The sequence below is a fragment of the Balaenoptera musculus genome, chromosome 12, assembly GCF_009873245.2.
Source record: "Balaenoptera musculus isolate JJ_BM4_2016_0621 chromosome 12, mBalMus1.pri.v3, whole genome shotgun sequence".
NCBI lineage: Eukaryota > Metazoa > Chordata > Mammalia > Artiodactyla > Balaenopteridae > Balaenoptera > Balaenoptera musculus.
The window spans coordinates 39,128,309-39,150,645 of record NC_045796.1 but is presented as its reverse complement, the minus strand read 5'-3'; the positions used below and the strand labels follow the sequence as shown (position 1 = coordinate 39,150,645).

The following is a 22,337-nucleotide window of genomic DNA, read 5'->3' as shown; positions in this document are numbered from 1 at the left end:
TTGAATCATTCTGTAAGCTTTACCGTATCTTCTTTAAAGCTTGCATCTTATTATTATTATTATTATTTTTATATAAAGCCTGCATCTTATTAATTCAATAAATCCAAAGGCAGCTTTAGGATCAAGAGAGTTTATTGAATTTATACAACATGACATACCCTTAAGTGCTTTAAATTATGTATATCAAACCTATGAAATAACGAAACCTGTTACTATATAAATACACACACAAGGATTTTTGTAAACCTCATTGTTTTTAGAGTATTTACAGTACTTTTAGAGTAATCCATTTTATTATGAGACTCCACCTTTGAAAAAAACGTACTTATTGCAGAAGATGTAAAAATATAATTCTTTTCATTAGTACCTAAATGAGTAGGCCAAAACTCATAAACTTTCAAAAATTTACATGGATTTTGATTGTTGAATTGGGTCACACTTTCCCACGTGCGAGGTGGGGAGTGGGAGGGAGTTAGCTCTCAGGTCAGTCCAAGAATTTATTTGCTCCTCAATGTACTGGCAGTAATAACAGGGGTTTCTGATCCCAGGACCTGGGAATCCTATGATACAGGAGAGAGGATTAAGGTAGAGAGTATTTTCTCTTTTCTGGGCATAACCCTTTTCCTTAGCAAAACTGTAGAATGAGCCATTTGACTCTAAGATGAAAAACTGCATTTCCCTTAAATGGCAAACTTGAGGTTGGGCAAGGAGGACTTCCTAAAATCGGCAGGCTTTCCCCTTTGTTTCAGTAGTTAATGTGACTGATCATTTTAGATGTGCCCTTCCTACAACACTTGAAGTAGTTCTCAAAGGGCAATTTAAATATCAAAAAGATGAGGAATTTGTTAAAATGCAGATTTTTTGGCCTAGTCATGCAAAAAAAAACCTTACAATTCGATGGGTCTGGACCCTAGGAATATGCATTTTTCACTAACTCCCCAGAGGAATCAGATTAGACCACACTTTCAGAATCACTGATCTAAAATTGCTCAAAATTACTTTTCTCACAACGTTTCTAGTGGTACCATAGCCCTCAGCAACAGCAATGGAGAAAGTATGTACCTTAGAAGTTTAGAATGCAGGGACTTCTTGAAATTTGAAGGGTTTGGACTATCCCCCAAAATGAAATATTGTGCTCTGCCCCAAGTTGTGACAGAATGTTTATATACATAACATGTGGAATAGTTTATTGAATTAATTAAAATCTTCATGCTTCAGAGATTCTTCTTTAACTGAATGCTAAGAGTGTAATGACGCTATTACCAAATTATTACCAAAGTAAAATGCTTATATTTCTTATACCAATATTTTCTGGATCCAAAGTCATTTGTTTAATTAATGCACCAGTAGTCCTACAAGTTTTGAATTTAAAAAAGAAAATCTCTGATGAACTCAAAGAAGGTTAATAATTTTAATCTAGAAAATTGAGTTACACCACGTAGGAGGTTTCTTTTATATTTAAATAATGCTGTGAAGTTGCATTCTAATGGCACCAACATATCAATAGGAAGATAGAGAGTATTTTTATAATATTTAAAGTTAAGAATTTTCTTTTTTTTGGGGGGGGGGCTGCACCACAGGCATGCAGGATCTTAATTCCCCCACTAGGGAGAGTACCTGTGCCTCTTGCAGTAAAAGCATGGAGTCCTAACCACTGGACCACCAGGGAATTCCCAAAGTTAAGAATTTTTAAATATTTTAAACTAGGATGCCCATTTCCACCTGTCTTGTGTGTTGACCTTAACAATGTGTAAGAACTCTAGGCAGGTATGTGTTGGGCAGTCCCCAGTGTGTCTGCTACACCTGTCTAAGGATAAAGCAAAACCAAGTCTTCCTGATTTTGGAAAATTCATTTTAAAGAACTGCTTCTTTAAATCCAACTCAGATATTCAAACAGGACATTTTTTTCCTAAAGAAAATCTGAACTGTTCTATCATTCTTTCATTGTTATGTGACAATAATTCACATAAGGTAATTTCATATCTCATCACCACTTCTTAGTACTTCTTTCCCGAATGAACATCTTTCTAGGAATGCCACATGCTGTCCATGCCTCCCCTTCCTGATCCTCGGGGAGCAGTGATGGATGTCATTCAGCTGCTGCCTTATTGGTATTCCCTGTGGAGTAGCAGCTGAGAGAAAATGCATTCAGGGTGTAGAATGTTAACAGAAAATAAATTTTAAAAAACCTCTAATGAGAATGGGGCATATGTGGTCTGGTGCTCTATGGCAGATTCACATTAGCTACAATTTCTCTGCTTGCCACAAATAGTTGTTTAAAAAAAAATAAGAAGGAAGAAAAGAAAGAATGAGCATAGCAGTGGGGAGGTTTGATTTTTTCCTTCCCCACAAATTTGCCATAGACCACCAGAAAATCAGAGAGCGATGCTTGATCGTGCTGACCCTTCTTACCCTACTTTAAACAGATTAAGAATGGTCCATAAAAACCAGATTATGTAATATATAAGAGTGTGTTTAAGTTTACAGTAAGCACGTACATATATATGAACCTTATTCCTGATGCTTTAGTAGAAATAGTGTTTATATATACAATGTTAAAAATAACCATATATGAATGTATATGCATGTATACTATATAATAAAATAATTGCCAATAAGTGTATTGCTGCATGTAAAAATCTGTGTCCAGTGAATAAAAGACCTATAGAAGCTATTTATTCAAGAAGAACTATTAGGAATCTATAGGAATCTATAGGAAAAGAATGTCAAATTCATTAGGTCTAACTTACTAGGTCTAACTTAACAAATTCATTAGGTCTAAGCAAATAAATAATCCCTTGCCTAAAGGAGAACCAACTCAACAATTTTACTAAATCATCAATACAAGAGTCTCAATATCAAAGTCACCTAACGAGTAGATTATTTAGAAAGCACTATGTCTTTATCATGTTTGAGTTAAAACTATAATGCGATTAGGTTTTTTATAAACAAATGCTGTTAAATCATAGCTTAAATTTTTTTAAATGACATATTTATGTGTCTGGTCAGCTATTTGAGGTAACATTTTCATTATTTACCTAATAATACATTTATCTAATTGATGGTAGCTCTTCTCAGTAGAGAGCCTTAATTTAGCAAATGCATTTGTTTAGCTGATAAAATCACATTTGTGCTTTTATTTAACTCTAAGTGATATCTGAATGTCTTTTAACAGATAAATAGCTCTTGATATGAAAATGAAAACAGTAGATTGAAAATAGAAAGGTAATATAACACTATCTTCAATACTGATTACTGATAGGAATAAAATATAGTATATGTGACCCAGAAAATACATATTATTTGGAAATATTTTAGTGACGTGTCTTCATCAATAAAATATGGCCCCCAAATAACTAAGATACTAAGAATGAACATCCAAAAGTGTATTCATAGTCCTACTTGCTAGATAAGTATTTTGGTACTCCCATATATAACTGGAATGAATTTTTACATACTGTATTTATGGACAAAAAATAAAAATATGCTTGGTACGTTTAGTCTGGTTTCATGTGATTATTTTCTTTTTTTGTGTGATTATTTTCTTTTTTAAAAGGCAATCTAAAATGCGAAGTATTTTACGATCTTGATAATAATTTTAAATAAGCATATCAGTGAATCAGAAGATTAATTTTCCTGTCTTCTATCACAATAAAATAGTCCATTCAAAATATTTTCTCTTTATTTACTATATTTTTCCTACCCAAATTATTGCATAAATAACATACAGCTTTGTTAGAGATGATAATTAATATTTTTAATTGATTCAAGGCAATATAATCATCTTTAAAATTGAAGAAAGGTTTTTGGGCTCCAAAGATTTAATTCCACTCATATGCTTTAAATATCAGTATTACTTTGAAATAAAAGAAGATTACTTAAATTAAAAATTTTGTGGACTACTAAAAAAAAAAATCTCTTCCTTTCTTCTTTCCGTCCTTCTTTTCCTTTTTAAAATACATTTTCAAAAAATACACCTTTTCCCTCATATAAATAAACATTTCCAAATATTACTTGTGAATTCAGGGGAAAAAGTGATTCAAAGATAATATACAAGAGTGGATTGCAAAGACAAATACCATATAATTTCACCTGTATGTAGAATCTTAAACAAAAAGAGTATAGATTGCAAATTTCATATCTTGTTTGTACCTTATAGTGGGGAAAATTATCAGTTTCACTGTCTAAATAGCTTACTCAGTAACAATATTTTTAACTTCTTTAATGCAAATTTTATGGAAACAATTCCTTAATTTTAGCCCTCAAATAAAATTATTAAAACTCTCAGAATAAGGACAAATTTTATTTTGCAACACCCCTAAAAAACATTTATAGGAGTAGTCTATACAGAGCAGATCCCACATTCTGTGTGGGGAAGCTCAGGACTGTGTAGCAACTTGGAGCCAGGAGTGGATTTAGGGAAGGAAAGATTCAACAAGGGCCGGAGGTGTGTGACAATACAGCCCTCAGCTGACCTCTTAAAACTCCACCCTTTTATGCTTACAAGCACCTTTCTTTAAAGAATATCAGGTTTACATTCCACCTCCATGTAAATGCTCTATTTCTGTGAAGTACGTATGTTAAGTTTGACATCACTCTTATCGAAAAGCAGCACAATATGTAAGATACAGAGCTTTCTAAGGTGATAAATTTAGTCATCGGACAAACTGGATTTAATAATTCAATGTATATTCTAAATTATATGCTCTTGCAGAGCTACAGGAATGTATGGATACTTTTTATGATACTTATTCTATATGATTTGAACATACACCCCTTAATAAACTCCTTGAGAATTGTCAGTTTCCTGGATTGCTGTTCTTCAAAGAGTACACAAAGGACAAAGAGTATGTGTCCTTTAAATAACTTCAGATACTAACTCAAATCCTCTTTTAAAAATGCTTCAAAATGCATCTTTAGATATGTGAACACAGTTTAGTATTTCTATAAATAAATTTTAATTCCCAAATTATTGTATTTCCTTTCAGGTATATTCACTTATACAAGTCTTTTACTCCCATTTAAAGTCTGATCTTGGTTTTTTTTCAGTTTTTAATTTCACTGCATCTGCTTCTTGCCCAATACTCTCCTAGAACCTCTGGCCACCTCCTCTGAATGTTTACCTTTCTGTTCATGCTTGGACACCACTGCAGCGTCTTTCTTGTCCTTCTCTTTGGGTTTAGGTGATGTTTTCTGTGCTTCTTTTACTTTTGCAGCTGTTTGCTTCACCTTCTCCTGTTTTGCACCTTTCACTTCCTTTTTAATCTTTTCTTCAGTCTTTTCTTTAGTCTTAGGTTTCTTCTCTTCTGTATGGAGTTAAAGAAAAGTTGAATTATATATATATATATTTAACCAATGCAGCATTTCATCTTTCATTGGTTGTTAAGAACACTTTTAAAAGAAAGAACAGAAAAACAAAAAAATTGTGTCACTGACATAAATACTTGTGACTATCATTTGATTTTTATATAGTTTATGAAGTGGCATGTTAGAGTACTAAAAAAATGTAACTAACTTGAAAGTTGGACTCTTTCTTAATTTGTACATGAAAACATTAGTTTTTAGGTAGTCAGGAACTAAGTATATCAACAAGGAAGCATTTAGATTCTGGAGGGAAGTATATATATAGACATGTTCAGTGAAAAGCCATGTCCATACCAAAGAGCCCAATAAGAGACCTTTTAAAACGATATGATCATTTTTGTCCACAACTGAAATATCTTAAAAGTCATTCAAGAAACTGAATTGTCAACACAATATTTTTTAAAGGTAACTATTATGAAGGCAAATGTAAAATTATTTGCACTGGTAATGACTAATAGAAACAAAACAATAAAATCCATTAAGGGATAACTCAGACATTCAGTCTCTAATGATTTGACTTTAAAGAGATGGAAAGAGAGCAAAATTAAGATGTTGGCTCCTGCTTATCTTAATTCAAAAATAATAATTCAGGTGACTTTTAAAGCCCTTAAATATATCCTAGAAAACAGAAAGTGCTATAAATTAGCATATATGTGAATATATATGAATTGATACATATATTCTATACATTCATATTCTTATTCTGATATTATTACATGTATTGGGGGGAAGGGAACTGGGAATGTGAACTAATCAGTCTGCGAATCTTTCAATTATTTTAAAAAAGCAATAATAATATAGTACACATTCGTGGAAAGTGTTTATAATAGAGGTTGCATATTGGACATTATTCTATGGGATCACACATAATCACTAGACTTCATAGTAAGTCTACTATAGTGTTGGACCCTCTAACGTCATTTGCCCATATAATGGGTAGCCGTTATTGTCACTCATGTTGAAGAATTTGAAGAAAATATTATAATCAAGTCTCTTGACTTTAGTACACTAAGCTAGGATTTGAGACTAAGACAAGATAATATTATGAAGTACTGCAAAGAGAAGGATGAAAATGCTAATGCTTGATGCTTGTGAAACCACAATATCACCTGTGGTACTGCATTTAACTGAATGGACTAACACCTCCCAAAGCACTGTTAAACTTTGCAGGGAAATCTTGATGCTGTGTTAGGGGTAGGGGATACTTCAATCAAAATAAATTGGAAAACACTTAAGCTAAACTGGTTTCTTTACTATGGAATTTCTCAAAGCTAAAGTGCATTAAGAATCTTCAAGGAGGGAGATTATGCTACCCACTGTTTCCCAAAGTTACTGACCATAAAACTCTCATAGAAGAATCACCCAATTACTCCACAAATTTCCAACATCTTTGCGGCTTCTGTGACTACAATCAACTGGGGATTTTCTTCTACTCCCTTTAAACCTTTTCTAAGTTTCCTTTACTGCTTTCTGCTCCTTCCTACAGCAGACACATACATTTCTATGACTGAAACCATCAGCTTTGTGCAAATGACTTTAAATCAACATCATTCCAGGACCCCATACCAAAATATTTATTCACTTCTGCTTGGAGAGAAAGTTCCTCTGAGATGGCCAATAGCACCTCAGAGTCATACGATCCACATATTTTCATCTAACAAACCCCTCCAGAGAGCCTAGCATGACCTAGGCTCAGAGCCTGCTGCCAGTGCTCTGAAGATTGGCGGGACCGTATTCCTATCTGAGGAGAGTTGACTAAAGCCTGTGATACCCAATTTTAAAAAAATGAAAACAAAACAAAACCACAAAACCCTGAGATACCTGGCTTCATCATTTCTCCTCTCATAGCATCTTCCCAAAGGTTTCTTCCTCCAATAGACTACTTTCTTTTTTTTAAAATATCTCATGTATTTTCCACATGTCAAATATTACCAAGCTATATTGTCTATGTTTTTCATATTTTACACACATATTAAATTCCTTTGTGCTCAATTCATATGCAGCAAATGACTCTGCCATTGGAATTAATCATTTCTTCACCCAAGATTAAATTTGTCTCAACTTTTTTTAGGTACACGTTATTCCCTACTATTTATCTTGTATTACAGATGGCTGTTCACATATCTGTCTTCCCTACCAGACTGAGAGCAACTTGAGGATAGGAACTATATTATTCATTTTTGTAGCAACATAATGTCTAGCACAGACATTATGTTTTTCAGAGACATTTGAAAAAGAAAAAGACATTTCTTTTTTCAGAGAAAACAAAGAATAAATGTTTATGAATGAACAATTTTGATCAAGAAGAGAAAACAGTAAATGTTTCACTATATCCAGATCATGTGTACAACATACTGGCATATAGATTACATATGTAAATATGTGTTTAGAAATGGGCTTGAAACAACCTGGAAAATTTGCCAACTGTTTTTTTGCTTATACTATTTATGTGTGAAATTATTATTTTGGTTACCCTAAATGGCACCTACCCACTTCTTGTAGGTAGCAGTTGATTTAACCTTAGCTTTGTACTATGAAATTAAAGATATGTGAAATTAAGATCTACTTTTAGTGCCATTATAATTTATAAGTGAGAAAAGGTAATTTTCTTAAACACAAGACTACATCTAAAACAAATTCATTTTTATCAGTGGTTTTAAGTATAAAAATCACAAAATTTTCTCTATCTATTTTAGACATTTTTAGTGATCTTCATCGTTGAAACAGATAATGTTGCCTCACATTAAAAACAAAAATGGGTGAGAACTCAACAATGATGTGGATATAATGTGGAAAATACCATAAAATTAAAGCAACACTCAACTTATATTTATTTTTATCAAACTGGGTAGGTGTTCTTAAATTTTGTGCCAAATACTTTTCCTGATTTTTCTCAAAAAGAATTTAAGTGACATTTGCACTTAGGAGTTCATTTAGGAACAAAAAAGCAAAAAATAATTGTCATGTTTGAATCACCCAGCTCAGTTTAGGAAGACACTTAATTTATGACTTTTATCAAATGGAAAACAAATGGTCTAACCAAAAGAATGACATCAGCATATTTGATCCAATTTTGGAATTAGTAATACCTGTTAGCATCTGAACCAGAATCAAAATGTCTTAAAGTAGGGAAACCGCATTACCCAATAAACATAGTAACATACTATACATTTTTGGAGTTAGGAAATAACCCATTTCAACTCTCATTCATTAAGGAACTACCAATTGCTTAACTTTCTCTCTCTCTCTCTCTCTCTCTCTCTCTCTCTCTCTCTCCCTCTCTCACTTATATTCTTATTAAAGTATTTGTGATTTTCGGCAGGCCGGACTGACTCATGATGGCCCTTAACGATTCCCACCTTCTGCTATTCATACCCTTGTATAATCCTCTCCCCTTGAATATGGGCTGGCTTATGAATTTGCTGCTAACCCACAGTATGTGGCTTCCATGATTACTTTACATAAGATTGTTATTTCTGTCTTGCTAGCTAATTTGCTCGCTTGCTAGCTGATTCGCTCTTGCTGGGTTTGATGAAGCCAGCAGTATTGGTGAGACTCACGTGGCAAGAAATGAGGATGGCCTCCTGCCAAAAGCCAGGAAGAACTGAGACTCTCATGCAACAGGCCTTGAGGAACTGAATCTTGCCAACAGTCATTTAAATGAACTTGGAAATAGTTCTTCCCCAGCTGAGACTTCAGATGGGACTGCAGCCCTGTCTAACACATCGATCTCAGTTTTGTGAGACATTGTAAAGCAGAAGACTGAGCTGAGCCATGTCCAGATTCTTGGCCCACAGAAACTGTGAGATAATATATGTGTGTTGATTTCAGCCACTAAATTTGTGGTAATTTTTTACACATCAAGAAATAACTAATACAGTATTAAATAAATATTTGTTGAAGGAATAATGGATGCTTGAAGGACTTTATTTAATTATCTTTGGAAAGAATACTTGATTTATACTCACTTGGGGTTTTGTCTTAGTTCAATTACATACTAGCTTTATAATCTGGACAAATTGTTTTCTCTCCCCAGAAGTAAATTTCTTCATCTGTTAAGTTAGGTAATTAATTGGGATAATCTCTAACATCCCTACTAGCTTTAAGTTTCAATTCATCCATCTTAACTTCAATAAAATGATGTTTGGTTACCTCATGGAAAAATTTAGTAAAAAATATATCTGCCTCAAATATCTAATTATTTTACATTGTGTAGATAAACACATTAAATTTTGAAAATACATTCCAATTTTTATCTACATGCTTAGTACCTTGAAAATATACTAGATTTCTGAAATACACTGATCACATAAAACCTATATTTTAAAATACGAGGAGGGAGCAGGAGATAAAATGGCCAAGTAGGAGGACACAGAGCTCACCTGCCCCCATGAACACATCAAAAATACATCTACATGTGGAGCAATTCTTACTGAAAACAAACTGGAGACTGGCAGAAAGACTTTTTTACAACCAAGCCTCTAAGAAAGATACACACAAAATCAGGTAGGAAGAGAAGCAATTAGGTTGTGACCTGTACTTCTAGGAGGGGACACAGAAGAGGAGCAGGATTAACTAGGCTTGCAGATTCCCCCCTGGGGAGTGACCAGTTCGAAACACACATCAGTCACTGCAGTGTGTCCTCGGGTCCGACACCAGGAGTACCAGTCCCCTTAGCTGGTTTGAAAACCAGTGGGACTGACAGCAGGGCTGTAAGCAACCTAGACTCTGCTCTGGAAGAGCACACACATGCTCACTTACTCCTGAAACAAAGCAGAGGAAGCAAACTGAACCGTCTGGGATTCTAGCCGGTTTCCAGCGACTACCCCAGCTCATGCCCCAGCCTAAGCTGAGCACCCATTCTAGCCAAGCTTGCGCTGTGGTGCAGTTCTACCCTAGGGCAAAGGCTGCCACAGCTGAGGAGAGTGCATGGCTATAAAGGATAGAGCTGGCTCATCTTAATTGGGTGACAGCAGTCATTCCTGGCACTTATGGAGGCAGCAGATGGGGAGTGGACCAGAATTCTGACTGGTGCTGGGACTACCCCAGCCTGCACCCTGAATAATGCTGAGTACACACTCCAGCCCCTCTTGCTGCAGCACTGCTCCGCTCTGTGCTGAAGGTGCCAGTGCCCAGAGCAGGGAGAGCACACACTTAGAGGGAACAGAGCCAGCCTGGTCCCAAACATCAGGGCTTCTCCTCCAGCAACTTGGGACCTGATCCAGTCCCCAGTATGGCGGTGCTAGCCTCTGAACAGAGGAGAAGCCCAGGCTCACACCTGGCTCTGGCCCTAGACCCTCCATCTACAGCTCCACATCCTACCATGGTGAGAGCTGCCAGCACACCATGGGGGAAGATGAGACTCATGCTCACGTCAGATCCAGCCCTCCCACCAAAGCCACTTGGCACATGCAGACTATAGGGGCACTCCCACATAAGGACACCCCTTCAAGACTGGGATAGGTTACTGTTTCACCTAATTTCATAGAGATAGTTGAGAAAACTGAGAAGAGAGAGGAATTTGTTTTAAATGAAGGAACAAGAAAAAAACTCTGAAAAATAACAAATGAATCAGAGATAAATATTACCAGATAAAGAGTTCAAAGCATTAGTAATAAGAATGCTAACTGAATTAGTGAAAAGAATAGATGAACACCATGATAATTTTAGCAAGGAACTAGAAAATATAAAAAAGAACCAATCAGAACTGAAGAATATAATAACTGAAATGAAAAACACACTAGAAGGAATTAACAGCTGACTAGGTGATACAGAAGAATGCATAAGAGATCTGGAAAATAAAATAATGGAAATCACCCAATCAGAACAGCAAAAAGAAAAACAATTTAAAAAAATGAGAACAGTTTAAGGGACCTCTGAAACAACATTGAACAACCCAGTGTTCACATCATAGGGGTCCCAGGAGACGAGAGAAAGGGGTCGAAAATGTATTTGAGGACATTATGGCTGAAAACTTCCTGAACCTGAAGAAGGAAACAGATATCCAAGTACAGGAAGCACAGAGGGTCCCAAAGAAGATGAACACCCAAACATATCATAATTAAAATGGAAAATACTAAAGATAGAGAATTCTAAAAGAGCAAGAAAAAAACAAAGAGTCATACAAGGGAATCCCTATAAGGCTACCAGCTGATTTTTCTGTAGAAACTTTGCAGGCCAGAAGAGAATGGCCTGATATATTTAAAGTGCTGAAAGTGAAAAACCTACAACCTAGGATATTCTATCCAGCAAGATTATCATTTACAATTGAAGGAAGATAAAGAACTTCTCAGAAAAGCAAAAACTAAAATAGTTCATCAAGACTAAACAGGCCCTAAAAGAAACGTTGAAGGGTCTTCTCTAAGTGGAAAAGAAAAAGCTACAAGAAATAATAATCTATAGGAAAAGAAAAATCCCACTAGTAAAGGCAAATGTATAGTAAAGGCTGTGGATCAACCACTTAAATAAGCTAGTACAAAGATTAAAAAACAAAAAAATCATAAATTCATCTATAACTGCAATAAATGGTTAAGGTATAAGCATGAAGATGTAAAACATGACATTAAAAACACAAAATGTGGGGCACTCACAGATATAGAGAACAAACTAGTGGTTACCAGTTGGGAGAGTGAAGGGAGAAGGGGCAAGATAGGAGTAGGGGAGTAAGAGGTACAACCCATTATGTGTAAAGTAAATAAGGTACATGGATACAATACAGGAATATAGCCAATATTTTATAATAATTTTAAATGGAATATAATCTATGAAAATTTTGAATCATTATGTTGTATACCTGAAACTAATATAATATTGTAAATCAACTATACTTCTATAAAAAACATTAAATTTTTAATTAAAATTAAAATAAAAATATTAAAAAGACAAATATTGTATGACATCATTTATATATGGAATCTAAAAAATAATACCAATGAACTTATTTATAAAACAGAAAACAGACTCAGTCATAGAAAACAAACTTATAGTTACCAAAGGGGAAGTTGGGGAGGGATAAATTAGGAGTATGGATTTAATAGATATACTTCTCTATATAAAAACTAGATAAACAAGGATTTACAGTATAGCACAGGGAACTATAGTCAATATCTTATAATAACCTATAATGGAAAAGAATCAGAAAAAAATATTTATATATTTATAACTAAATTGCTTTGCTGTATATCTGAAACTAATACAATATTATAAATCAACTATACTTCAATAAAATATATATATATAAATAAAATATGAGGAAGCAATTTGAATTTAGTAGATAAGACTGAACTATCAGAACCTGTATTTTTCTAACATCAAACGATTTGTAGACAAACTTAGAATAAAAACTAGCTGATGTAATCTTCCAAAGTTTATAACATGACATTGATATTCTAACTGATTTTTTCTTTGGTGTATTATCAAGACAGTTAAGGCCCTCAATGCTTAAAATATTGATCAAGTTGATGCATTATCCTTCTTGGAAAAAGAAATCCTTAATTTTAGTGTTCTAAAATTAAATTCAAGGTGTAATACTGATCCAAACTGTAAACCAGATATGTTGTACTGGTTTCCTCTTGTTATAGTAACTACCACAAATTTAGCTGCTTAACCCAGCAACCATTTAATATCTCCTGGTTTCCATGGTTCAAAAGTCTTGCCATAATGTGGCTCAAATAGGTTTTCTGCTTAGGGTCTACAGTGTTAAAATCAAATTGCATTTCTTACTGGATACTCTGGGGAGGAGTTGGCTTCCACAATTACTCAACATGTTGGCAGAATTCATTCCCTTCTCACACTTTCCATGTACCTCCCTCAATTTTCAAGCCAGTAGTGGGGGCCCAAGTCCTTCTGACACTTCAAATCTTTCTCTTCTGCCACATCTCTATGTTTTTAAAGGTTCGCGAGATTACATTGAGCCCTGGATGATTCAGGATAATCTCCGTATTTTAGACCCACCTTAACTACTTCTGCAAACTCCTTTTACCATGTAATGTAACCTAGCTAAGGGGATGCCACCAAGGGATGAAGGTAATGGGGGCCAAAATTCTGCCCCCCACATATGGGAAAGCTCTTCATTTTCTTCTCACATTTGGAGCTGCTCTATTATTTTAAGTATTCAGTTTTATTATTCTTTTAGATATTAAATTTTAAATGTAAGGCCAAATTAAATTTTATGTAAAGGAAATGCTGAATGCTTACAATCATCCAGCTACCTGTTACTCAAAATGTAATCTTTTAAAGTAAAAAGTATAATTTACCTTTTGCCACTGTCTTTGTTTCTGGTTTTTCTTTTTTCTCAATTTTTTCCTTGTGAGTTGCTTAAACAGAAAATTTTATGTTAGTACACACTCTTAATAGATTTCAAGCTTTTTCTTTACCTCAGTATTATAGCCACCAAAATCATAAGCTAGTTTGAAGATTGATGACATTAATGAGCCCAATTCAGGAAAAAAATATTACTAATTTAATAAAAACTGTATAAAACTTAATTTAAAAGACTTGGCATTAAGACTTAGAAAGCATTTTGAAAGCTAGTCTCACCCTCCTGTTTAAAGTTATCATTCTAAGTAGAATTTTAGAATAATAGCTTTCAGGAAAGACAAACAGAGAGAGTAATTTTATAAGAATTTGTTGAAAGATACATCATTTTATCAGGAGGAAGCGCTGTTTTTACAATTAAAAGAAATAACTATCAGGACTACAGCTTTGATTAAGAACATTGTGTCTCAACAAGGACACAACTGACTTTTAGGGAGGAACAATTTCTCAGTATGAGGGATTGTCTTGTGCACTGAAAAAATGCTTAGCTTCTCTGGTCCCCACTTACCAAATGCCCGTCACTCCAATGACATTTTAACAACCAAAATTTTTCCAAATACTTCCTAAGGGAAGCAGCTACAGTTGAGAACCACTAATGGGTTACAAGGCAACCATCAAAGATTACTGATTGAGTGCAGCTTCTTAACTGAATGGTACTTGACATGATACCTGAAACATTATACCTTCTAGTTGTTTACGTAATAGATTAATAACAATAATTAATAATTGTTTATAAAACAATATAAATTTATTTTATCAACTTCTATTTTGCTTACACAGACTAGTAAAATCTTGTGTCTCTTAATGGTTTAAGTAAAGGAGTTCTGAGAAGTACAACAGCATGAGCAGGTTATCCTCATATTTCAAATGTATTAAACTGTGTGGCTTAGTAGTTTCCCAAATCACCATACATATTTCAACATTTACATACTATTTATTAGAGAATAATGAGAGTTAAAGAAATTATGGAAAATTAAATGATAAGAGATTTTAATTAAAATAGCTGGGTTAAGGAAAGAGCCAAATTATTAAAGTAAAAAATTGGAGCCCTAATTATTTTCATTTCTCTAACTATATAATACAAATATTAATGTCAATCAGTTTTAGTTGTATTATAAAAGGAAAATGATGTGCTTAAAATATGTATTTAAATAATTATTCTTTTAAAATACAGTCTATGAATGGTTTCCCCAGAATTTTGGAGAGATGATGCAAGCCTCATAGAAAGCTTAGGGCACTATGTCCAGTTGAAGTCCATGAGATCATGGCAGCTGCAGAGTTACCAAGAGAGCAGTTTCCTTCCCCTCCAGGGTTTCAGCCTTTCCACCTCTCAGCCTGGCCCATAGTCATCTCCACTACCATTTGGGGTTATGAGTAACAGCTTGGACAATATTTGCTGAAGGAGGGCACAATTCACTCAAGGTCATTGGGCTACAGTATAACATCTCATAAAAAGCAAACTCCTTTAATTGGTATACAGTAAATAAAAGGACACAAGTGTTTTGTTTCTGCTTTTGAATTTGGACAAATTTCCTTCAAATGTATAATTTAGGGGCAACAAATTCTCAATTATTTTTCAATGAAAAGTATTTAGCCATTGTAAAGATGGAAAGAAATAACAAGAAATATCAGATTATTTCATTTAGTCAGAGTACACAGAACCTGATGCCAATAATTCTATATAAGTCACTAGCAGGTAGGAAATGGACACCTGTTTCTAGAACAAAGAAGATGGCTGTATTGAAATTCATGGATATTATCACAAAGTAAACATTAATAAAAGAACAACTATTTAATTCAAATTTTCAAATGTGAGTTTAGAATAAGGAAGAATGAAGCATGTTTCAACTCATCTGATTCCTAAGCATTGTAAAACATTCTAGCTAAGTGGAATGTTTCACAAAATAAAATTTCTTAGTAGGCTATGTGTATTGTGGATACATAAATCAGCTGAAATTTAGCCTCAATATCCTAGATGTGATCCATTCTAAAACAAGAGCAAAAAAATTAAGTTAGAATTTTATTTTACATCATATGTTAAAATAGATTTTTGATGAATTAAAGTTAAATGTGAAATATGAACCTAATTTTTTAAACTTCAGGAATATTAGTAATTACTGAATTAATCCTTGGATGAAGACTCAAGAGCAGAAATACCAAAAGAAAATATTAACATATCTAGCCCCATAAAAATTCAAGAACTTAAACACATACATATATCACACACATGCACTCACACGTTTATTCACACAGACAGAAACCCTTACATTAACTACAAAACTAACTATATAAGAAATATATTTGTAAACGTAACAGATCAGTTATGTATACCCAAATGACACATACACGTATCATCAGGAGAAATGGGCAGTGAGTGTGAAGAGTTATACAAGAAATACGTATCACTAAAAATCGCATTCAGATCCTTCAATCTACAAACAACAAGCAATTAAAAGATACAGTGGAAGAAAATGTCTCTATTTAAATACTATGCAGCTTTTTAAAAAGAATGAGGTAAATATCTATTTACTGATATGGAAAGATCTCTAGGGTATATTGTTATAAAGGCAGAACATAGGACTAAATTTTGTGTAAAAATAGGGAGAGACAATAATGTATATTGTCTTCTAAATGCATAATGAATTTCTGAAAAGATGCACACAGAGCTCATAAAAGCGGTTTACTGTGTGTATGTGTGGATAGAAGAGGAATGGGATCAGAGGGTGTGGGCAAGGTAGGAGAAAGCTTTTTGCAAGGTACCTTTATGTGTTAAACAATGAGTGTGCATTGCTTATTCTAAACAAATAAAAACTAAAAAAGTTTTAAGTCCAGTCTAATATATAATCACAGAATGCAAGTTAAAGTAATGAAGTACACTTCCTTACCTATCAAATTGGCAATTATTTTCTGAAATAATATCCTCATTGTTGGCTAAAGCAATCTCAGAAATGCCAGGGGAAAAATTGATACATTTCCAGAAAGTAAATTGGTAACAGTTTGAGAGTCTTAAGTATTTTATTTCCTTCAACCAAGAAATTGTTCTTTTCACATTCAATTCTAAGGAAAATTATCATAATATAATTTTAAAAAATTAATTCATGGTCATCTAAATTCGGACATAAAGAAGAAACGGTCAAACGGTGACAGACCAATGAGTAAAAACCGCAATAAGAATAACTCCATACCTTTCTTTTCAGGTTTTCCTTTTTCTTTGTCTTTTTCTTTCTCTTTGTGTGTAACTGGAAAGGAACAGACAATATTTTTTATTTAAATAAAAAGAATAAAAGATGAGATGATTGCATGGCAGTCTTTGATGTCAAAAACTTATCTACTGCCTTTGGGAATCTTTAAGTAGCATGAGGTTTTACACAGGTTTAAATGTTAAAATAATTATAGATATTTTAAATTTCTATTTTTATTTTGTAACCAAGGACAACTCATACCAAAACCAGGTCTGATTGCAAAGACTACCCCTCAACTTTTCCAAATTTTTAACTTCAACTTAATGAATTGGAAAATTTTAAAAATGTATTATGCTATCTGCCAAAGAAGCCCAGCTTAATACTGGAGGAACACCAAAACTGTGAAGACAAAAATACAGAGATAATCTTCTGAACCTGAGGCAAAGAACACTCAATCTAGATAGTATATGTTAATCTTCTACAGGAAATTTCCATGCAAATAGGTTTTGAAAATATACCGGAATGAGACTAGGATGACACCAAACCCTTTCAAAGAAAACAAAATTTAATTCAATATGAGCTATGATTCAATTAATTAATATAGTAGGGTTCAAATTTAAGTTATAATCTTCCCCCATAATTCAGTCATAACTCTTATTAATGGCACCTCCAATTATCCGAACTAGAAACTTGGGACTCATCCAGGATTCACCTTTTATTTTTCATTTTTGTCCACTTGCCAAGCTTTTGCGATCCTACCTATTAAATATTCCTTTTACCCGTTTTCTTCTATCCAATATTACATTCCCTACTTATCATTTATTTACATGAAAATATAGAAAGAGCACCAGCTATGTGCTAAAGACTTGGCTAGGCAAGACAGACTTCATCCCTATCATTATGGTGTCAACAAGCTAATGGATGATGGATACTAAACAAATAATCCCAAAGGTTGTTAATTGCAGTTAGAGTAATTGCTGTGAAGAAAATATTCAGGGTAGCATATCAATGAATAAAATGAGACCTAATCTAGTCTGTGTGCTTGCGGAAGGTCCATTGGTAGAAATGATATTTAAGAATGTGAAAGATGAGAAGAAATTAACCTAGTAGGGGAGTAGGAAGGAGAAAGGGGAAAGAGACAATTTCAAAAGCGGGACTAAGATGTCCTTCTTGGGCATATTATTATTATAAATATTATTACACTAATATCCTGAATAGTGTCTTGAACACTTAGATTTTGATTTTTCTGAGTCTCAGAGTAGCCTTTCTAACATGAAAATCTGATCGTACCATTGATCTGATACAAGTGTTAGTATCTCCCTCATTGCTTAGCATGGTAATCTGTCACATGGTAGGTGCTATATCAAATATAAAAATACTTCATTGTTTTACTGATCTGACATTTGTTTATCAATCCAATCTTACCTACCAGGAATTTCCCCTTGAACTTTACATTCCAGTTATAACAAAATGTTTGGAGTTCCATAAACATGCCACATGCCCTCCTAATGCCTTTGCATCTCTGTCTGCTTGTGCCTTCACTTAGATTTCCCACACCCACATTTCCTCTGTTCCATGTACCCTTTCAGTCCTGGCTCAAATGCCTCTTCCTCTGCAGAGGGTTGGTTGATCTCTACTTATTCCATATGCCAACTGCACCATGTGCATAATTCTATCTCATCAATTAAGTAATAATACAGCAATTGTTCATAAATCTGACTCCCAAGAAGGTGAACTCTCTTTAGGGGCTATGCCGTATTATTTTATTTTTGTATCCTGGCTCATCACATGGTGTCTGACTCCCAGTGGACTCTTAATAGATATTCTTGAACAAGGGAAATTCTAAAATATTATAAGAAGAGCTATTTTCATCTTCTAGTACAATTCTATTTACTGATGATTTGTATGGATATAATACGCACTGCTTGCTTCCAATCATTTAAATATTTTACAATTTGCTAAGATTTCTTAAATAATTAAAACCCAGTGAAAAACAGAAGAGAAAAAACAATCATAGATCATCTAGACATTATTTTTCCTTTCCACATTCAATGGTTCTTCTGGGTTTTCTAAGTTTCTAAGTTCAATATAAAAATCTCACAAAATAAGAGTAGGACATCAGCACTCACACATGACCACAGATAGCTTATTTTGGTTCCTTTGGATCACTATTAATTAAGCTGAAAAGCAAAAGAAAATCTTGGCAAAAACAAAGCCTCTTTTAAAGTTTCTCTAGGGGAAAGGAAGTTTGCATGAGATAAAGCTGTGCTTTCGAAACCCTGATTGGCAAGACCCCCAGGAGAAAACCTAATCTGTGCCTCTGCCTCTGTGAAGGACCAGACCTCAGCCACCTCCGACAGCTGGTTGTCCATTCCACTAAAGGATTTTCCGATTGACGTGTGCATGGGTATAAATGGGAGAATTAATACAAAATCAAAAGAGCAAGGGGTCCGAATTCAGGCTCAAATTAGCATATTAATGCCTTATTCCTGTTACCCTGGGGAAAAATCCGGTTCCTCGCAGTCTAAGTTTTGATTCACAGACACAGTGCTGTATGCTGGAATTTCATTATCCTCCTCAGAAATGGTACCATAATACTGCTTAGTGAAGCAGCTGGAACCACATGCTCTAGGGAGCTGTTCAACATGGCAGGGAGCCACTGAAGCTTCTTGGATGGAAACTTCAAACTTTGGCAAGACTGAGCTCAAACACTAAGCTTTGAAATTGCTTTTATCAAAATAGTGCCACCATCAATAACTGCCTTAATAATCCCTCTAAAACAAAAATAATTTGCTGCAACAATTACATTTGCTCATGCATCTCTTTGCTTAGAACTCACAGAAGTTTTCATATGAAAGAAGAAAAAAGTACCTTCCTCGTCACCAGCTCTGTTTGGTAAGTTACATCTTAGCTAGGATAGTTTTAGCTCAGGACAAAATAAGCTTGTTGCACCTGCTAGAGCTTCATTTGTTTGTCATCCTTATTTACAAAAAACAAAATTCCCTTCGGCATGCGGATAATTAAAAACAAATGGAATACACAAGTTGGAACGGCCCTGATGTTTGGCATCTGAGCTGGCGTGGCCCTGCTGCTCCCGCACTTGCCCAGACTCTGACCTCCCCCTTGCCAGAACACTAAGCTCAGCTCAACTCCGAAGCGCATCTCTCGCCCTCCCCATATGTTCTCTCTCCAGTACTCCGCCAGCTGCGCTCTGTGCTTTCACAGCTCTTGGCCCTGGCAACCCCCCAGGCGGGCTCTGTGTCCTTTTCTGAAGTGTATCAGAGCTCAGAGTGCGCCTGACCCTGAACAGGCAAAACACGCGCAAGGGGCCAAGCAGCAGGCATTAGGGGCCAGGTTGTCAGAATCCTTTGCAGATCTCTCTGCTCTGAGTTCAAAACTCAAAAGTTTTGGCATCAAAAGTTTTAAAGTACTGATTTGGATAGGCTACTCTATTCTTCAATTGATGGTTAGCAAGAAAATTTAATTAAGTGAAACTCTGGAACCTCACACTTGACGTCACAGCTATTGGACTGGACTAAGCTTGAGTGTCTGAAGCAAAAGGAATTGGATAGATAAGCATGTAACAACTACACCTTTGCATTAGAAAAGACTTTGGGGAGCACAGCTACCTGTAATAGATTTTGCTGATTTTTCTTTTAATTAATTTCTCTATTTCTCAGATTTCTGGCACTGCTGTTGAGAGAGGTATTAGCCCTGAAGTGGTCTATAAATTTTAAACAGGTCAACATTCTAAACAGTTTCATAAAATTCATATACACCCATGTTTCAATTCATCATTTTTTATGAAAGAGCAAGATACATATTCATTTTAAACCATTAAAAAAAATTCTCCTTTAGCCACCACTAAACAAGAATGCCAGATGTACTCTTGGTTAGTGTATATCTCTGTGTTTCTTTTTTCTTTTTTTGTAATTTCAATTTGTCGAATTTCCATTCTGTGCTAAGACAAAATGATCTACACACTTTATATGATAATGATGAACTCAGTAGAAAAGCATTCTTGAGTAGAGAAACTTCTCAAAGATTGTATTATTCATTCTTCTTAAAGGAAGAATTTATCAGTTTTACTTTAATATAAGTACACAATTTTAGAGATGATAGGAACCTAAGAGATCAATTAACCTTAAGTTCTTTGTCCATTGATAAGAAAATACAGCCGCATAAGTGTCCATGGCAGAGTAGAAGAAGAATACAGTTATTCTGTTGCTAAACTAGTACTCTCCCCACAAGATTATGCTGCCTTGTCCATCCCACATCCTGTGCAGACTTGTTCTTATGAGCCGAAGTGTACTGACTAGATTCTCCAAGCATGTTATCTACAATCTATCCTACAATAATGCACACACTTCTTTTTCATAATAAAAATACATTTATTTATGTATTAATGTGAAGATTAGGCAAATTACCTAAAGTTACAAAGCTCATCTGATACCTATGCTTTCAATCACAAAATAGATTTTTTTAATTCTGAAGGATTAGTTTTACTTTCAAGTCTGATTTAATTGTATGGGTAATTTCCCCTTCACCTGGGGCTACATGGCCATAGTCAGAACCATAATGATTTCCTCATAAGTGAACAATCGCTATGCAGGAGGAGATACATAGCTTTGTATAGGGCCTTCTGTTCTCATTTTCCAGGTTTATCATTCACAGCAGCCAAAGAAGAGAATAAAATACATTTTGTACTTTAAGGAGACAATTAAGTACAGCTGAGAGAAGGCAAAAGTAAATTTATACAACATAGGCTGACTAAATTAACCTGTGGGCTTTGAGAGCATTTTCACAGAGGCTCCAGGATATTTAGATACATTTTAACATCCTGCCCTCTTTGGCTTTTGAGTCTCATCTTCAGTCCTATGCCTTGCCAGCCTATGATTCCGGTCCTATAATTGTTTCTCAGAAAGGATCCTAAACCAGTCAATCAGGATGATTGTTCTCTATTAACCCTTTTTAAAAATGTTCCGCTGACTTTGTGCATGTGATACTGTTATGGGTTTAATTACGTTAGCGAGAAAAGATATGCCGACGTCCTAACCTCCTGTACCTCAGAATGTGATCTTATTTGGAAATAGGGTCTTTACAAGAGGTAATCAAGTTACAATCAGGTCAGTAGGGTGGCTCCTAATCCAATATGACTGGTGTCCTTATGAAAAGGGGAAATTTGGACACAGAGACAAATATGCACAGCAAGAAGGGACAGAGATGCAGGGAGAACACCATCTGAAGGTAAAGGCAGAGACTGGAGTGATTCATCTACAAGCCAGTGAATGCCAACAAACGCCCCTGAAGCTGGGAAAAGCCTGCAGATTCTCCCTCACAGCCCTCTGAAGGAACCAACCCTGCTAAAACCTTGACTCTAGACTTCTAGCCTCTCTAACTGTGAGACAATACATTTCTGTTATTTTAAGCCTCCCAGCTTTTGGTACTTTGTTACAAGAGCCCTAGGAAACGAAC

At 34.7% G+C, this 22,337-nt stretch overlaps 1 protein-coding gene across 1 annotated transcript in view; it reads right to left on the bottom strand.

Annotated features, from left to right (window-relative positions):
• The window catches only part of TRDN (triadin), a 370,489-nt gene that overhangs the window by 239,706 nt on the left and 108,446 nt on the right, over positions 1 to 22,337 (bottom strand). Inside the window, exons 6-8 of the mRNA XM_036871396.1 lie at positions 16,866 to 16,919; positions 13,620 to 13,679; positions 5,124 to 5,306 (exon numbers count right to left, since the gene is read on the bottom strand). Coding sequence (XP_036727291.1) covers positions 5,124 to 5,306; positions 13,620 to 13,679; positions 16,866 to 16,919 — 297 coding nt within the window. The remainder of the gene's footprint in view (positions 1 to 5,123; positions 5,307 to 13,619; positions 13,680 to 16,865; positions 16,920 to 22,337) is intronic.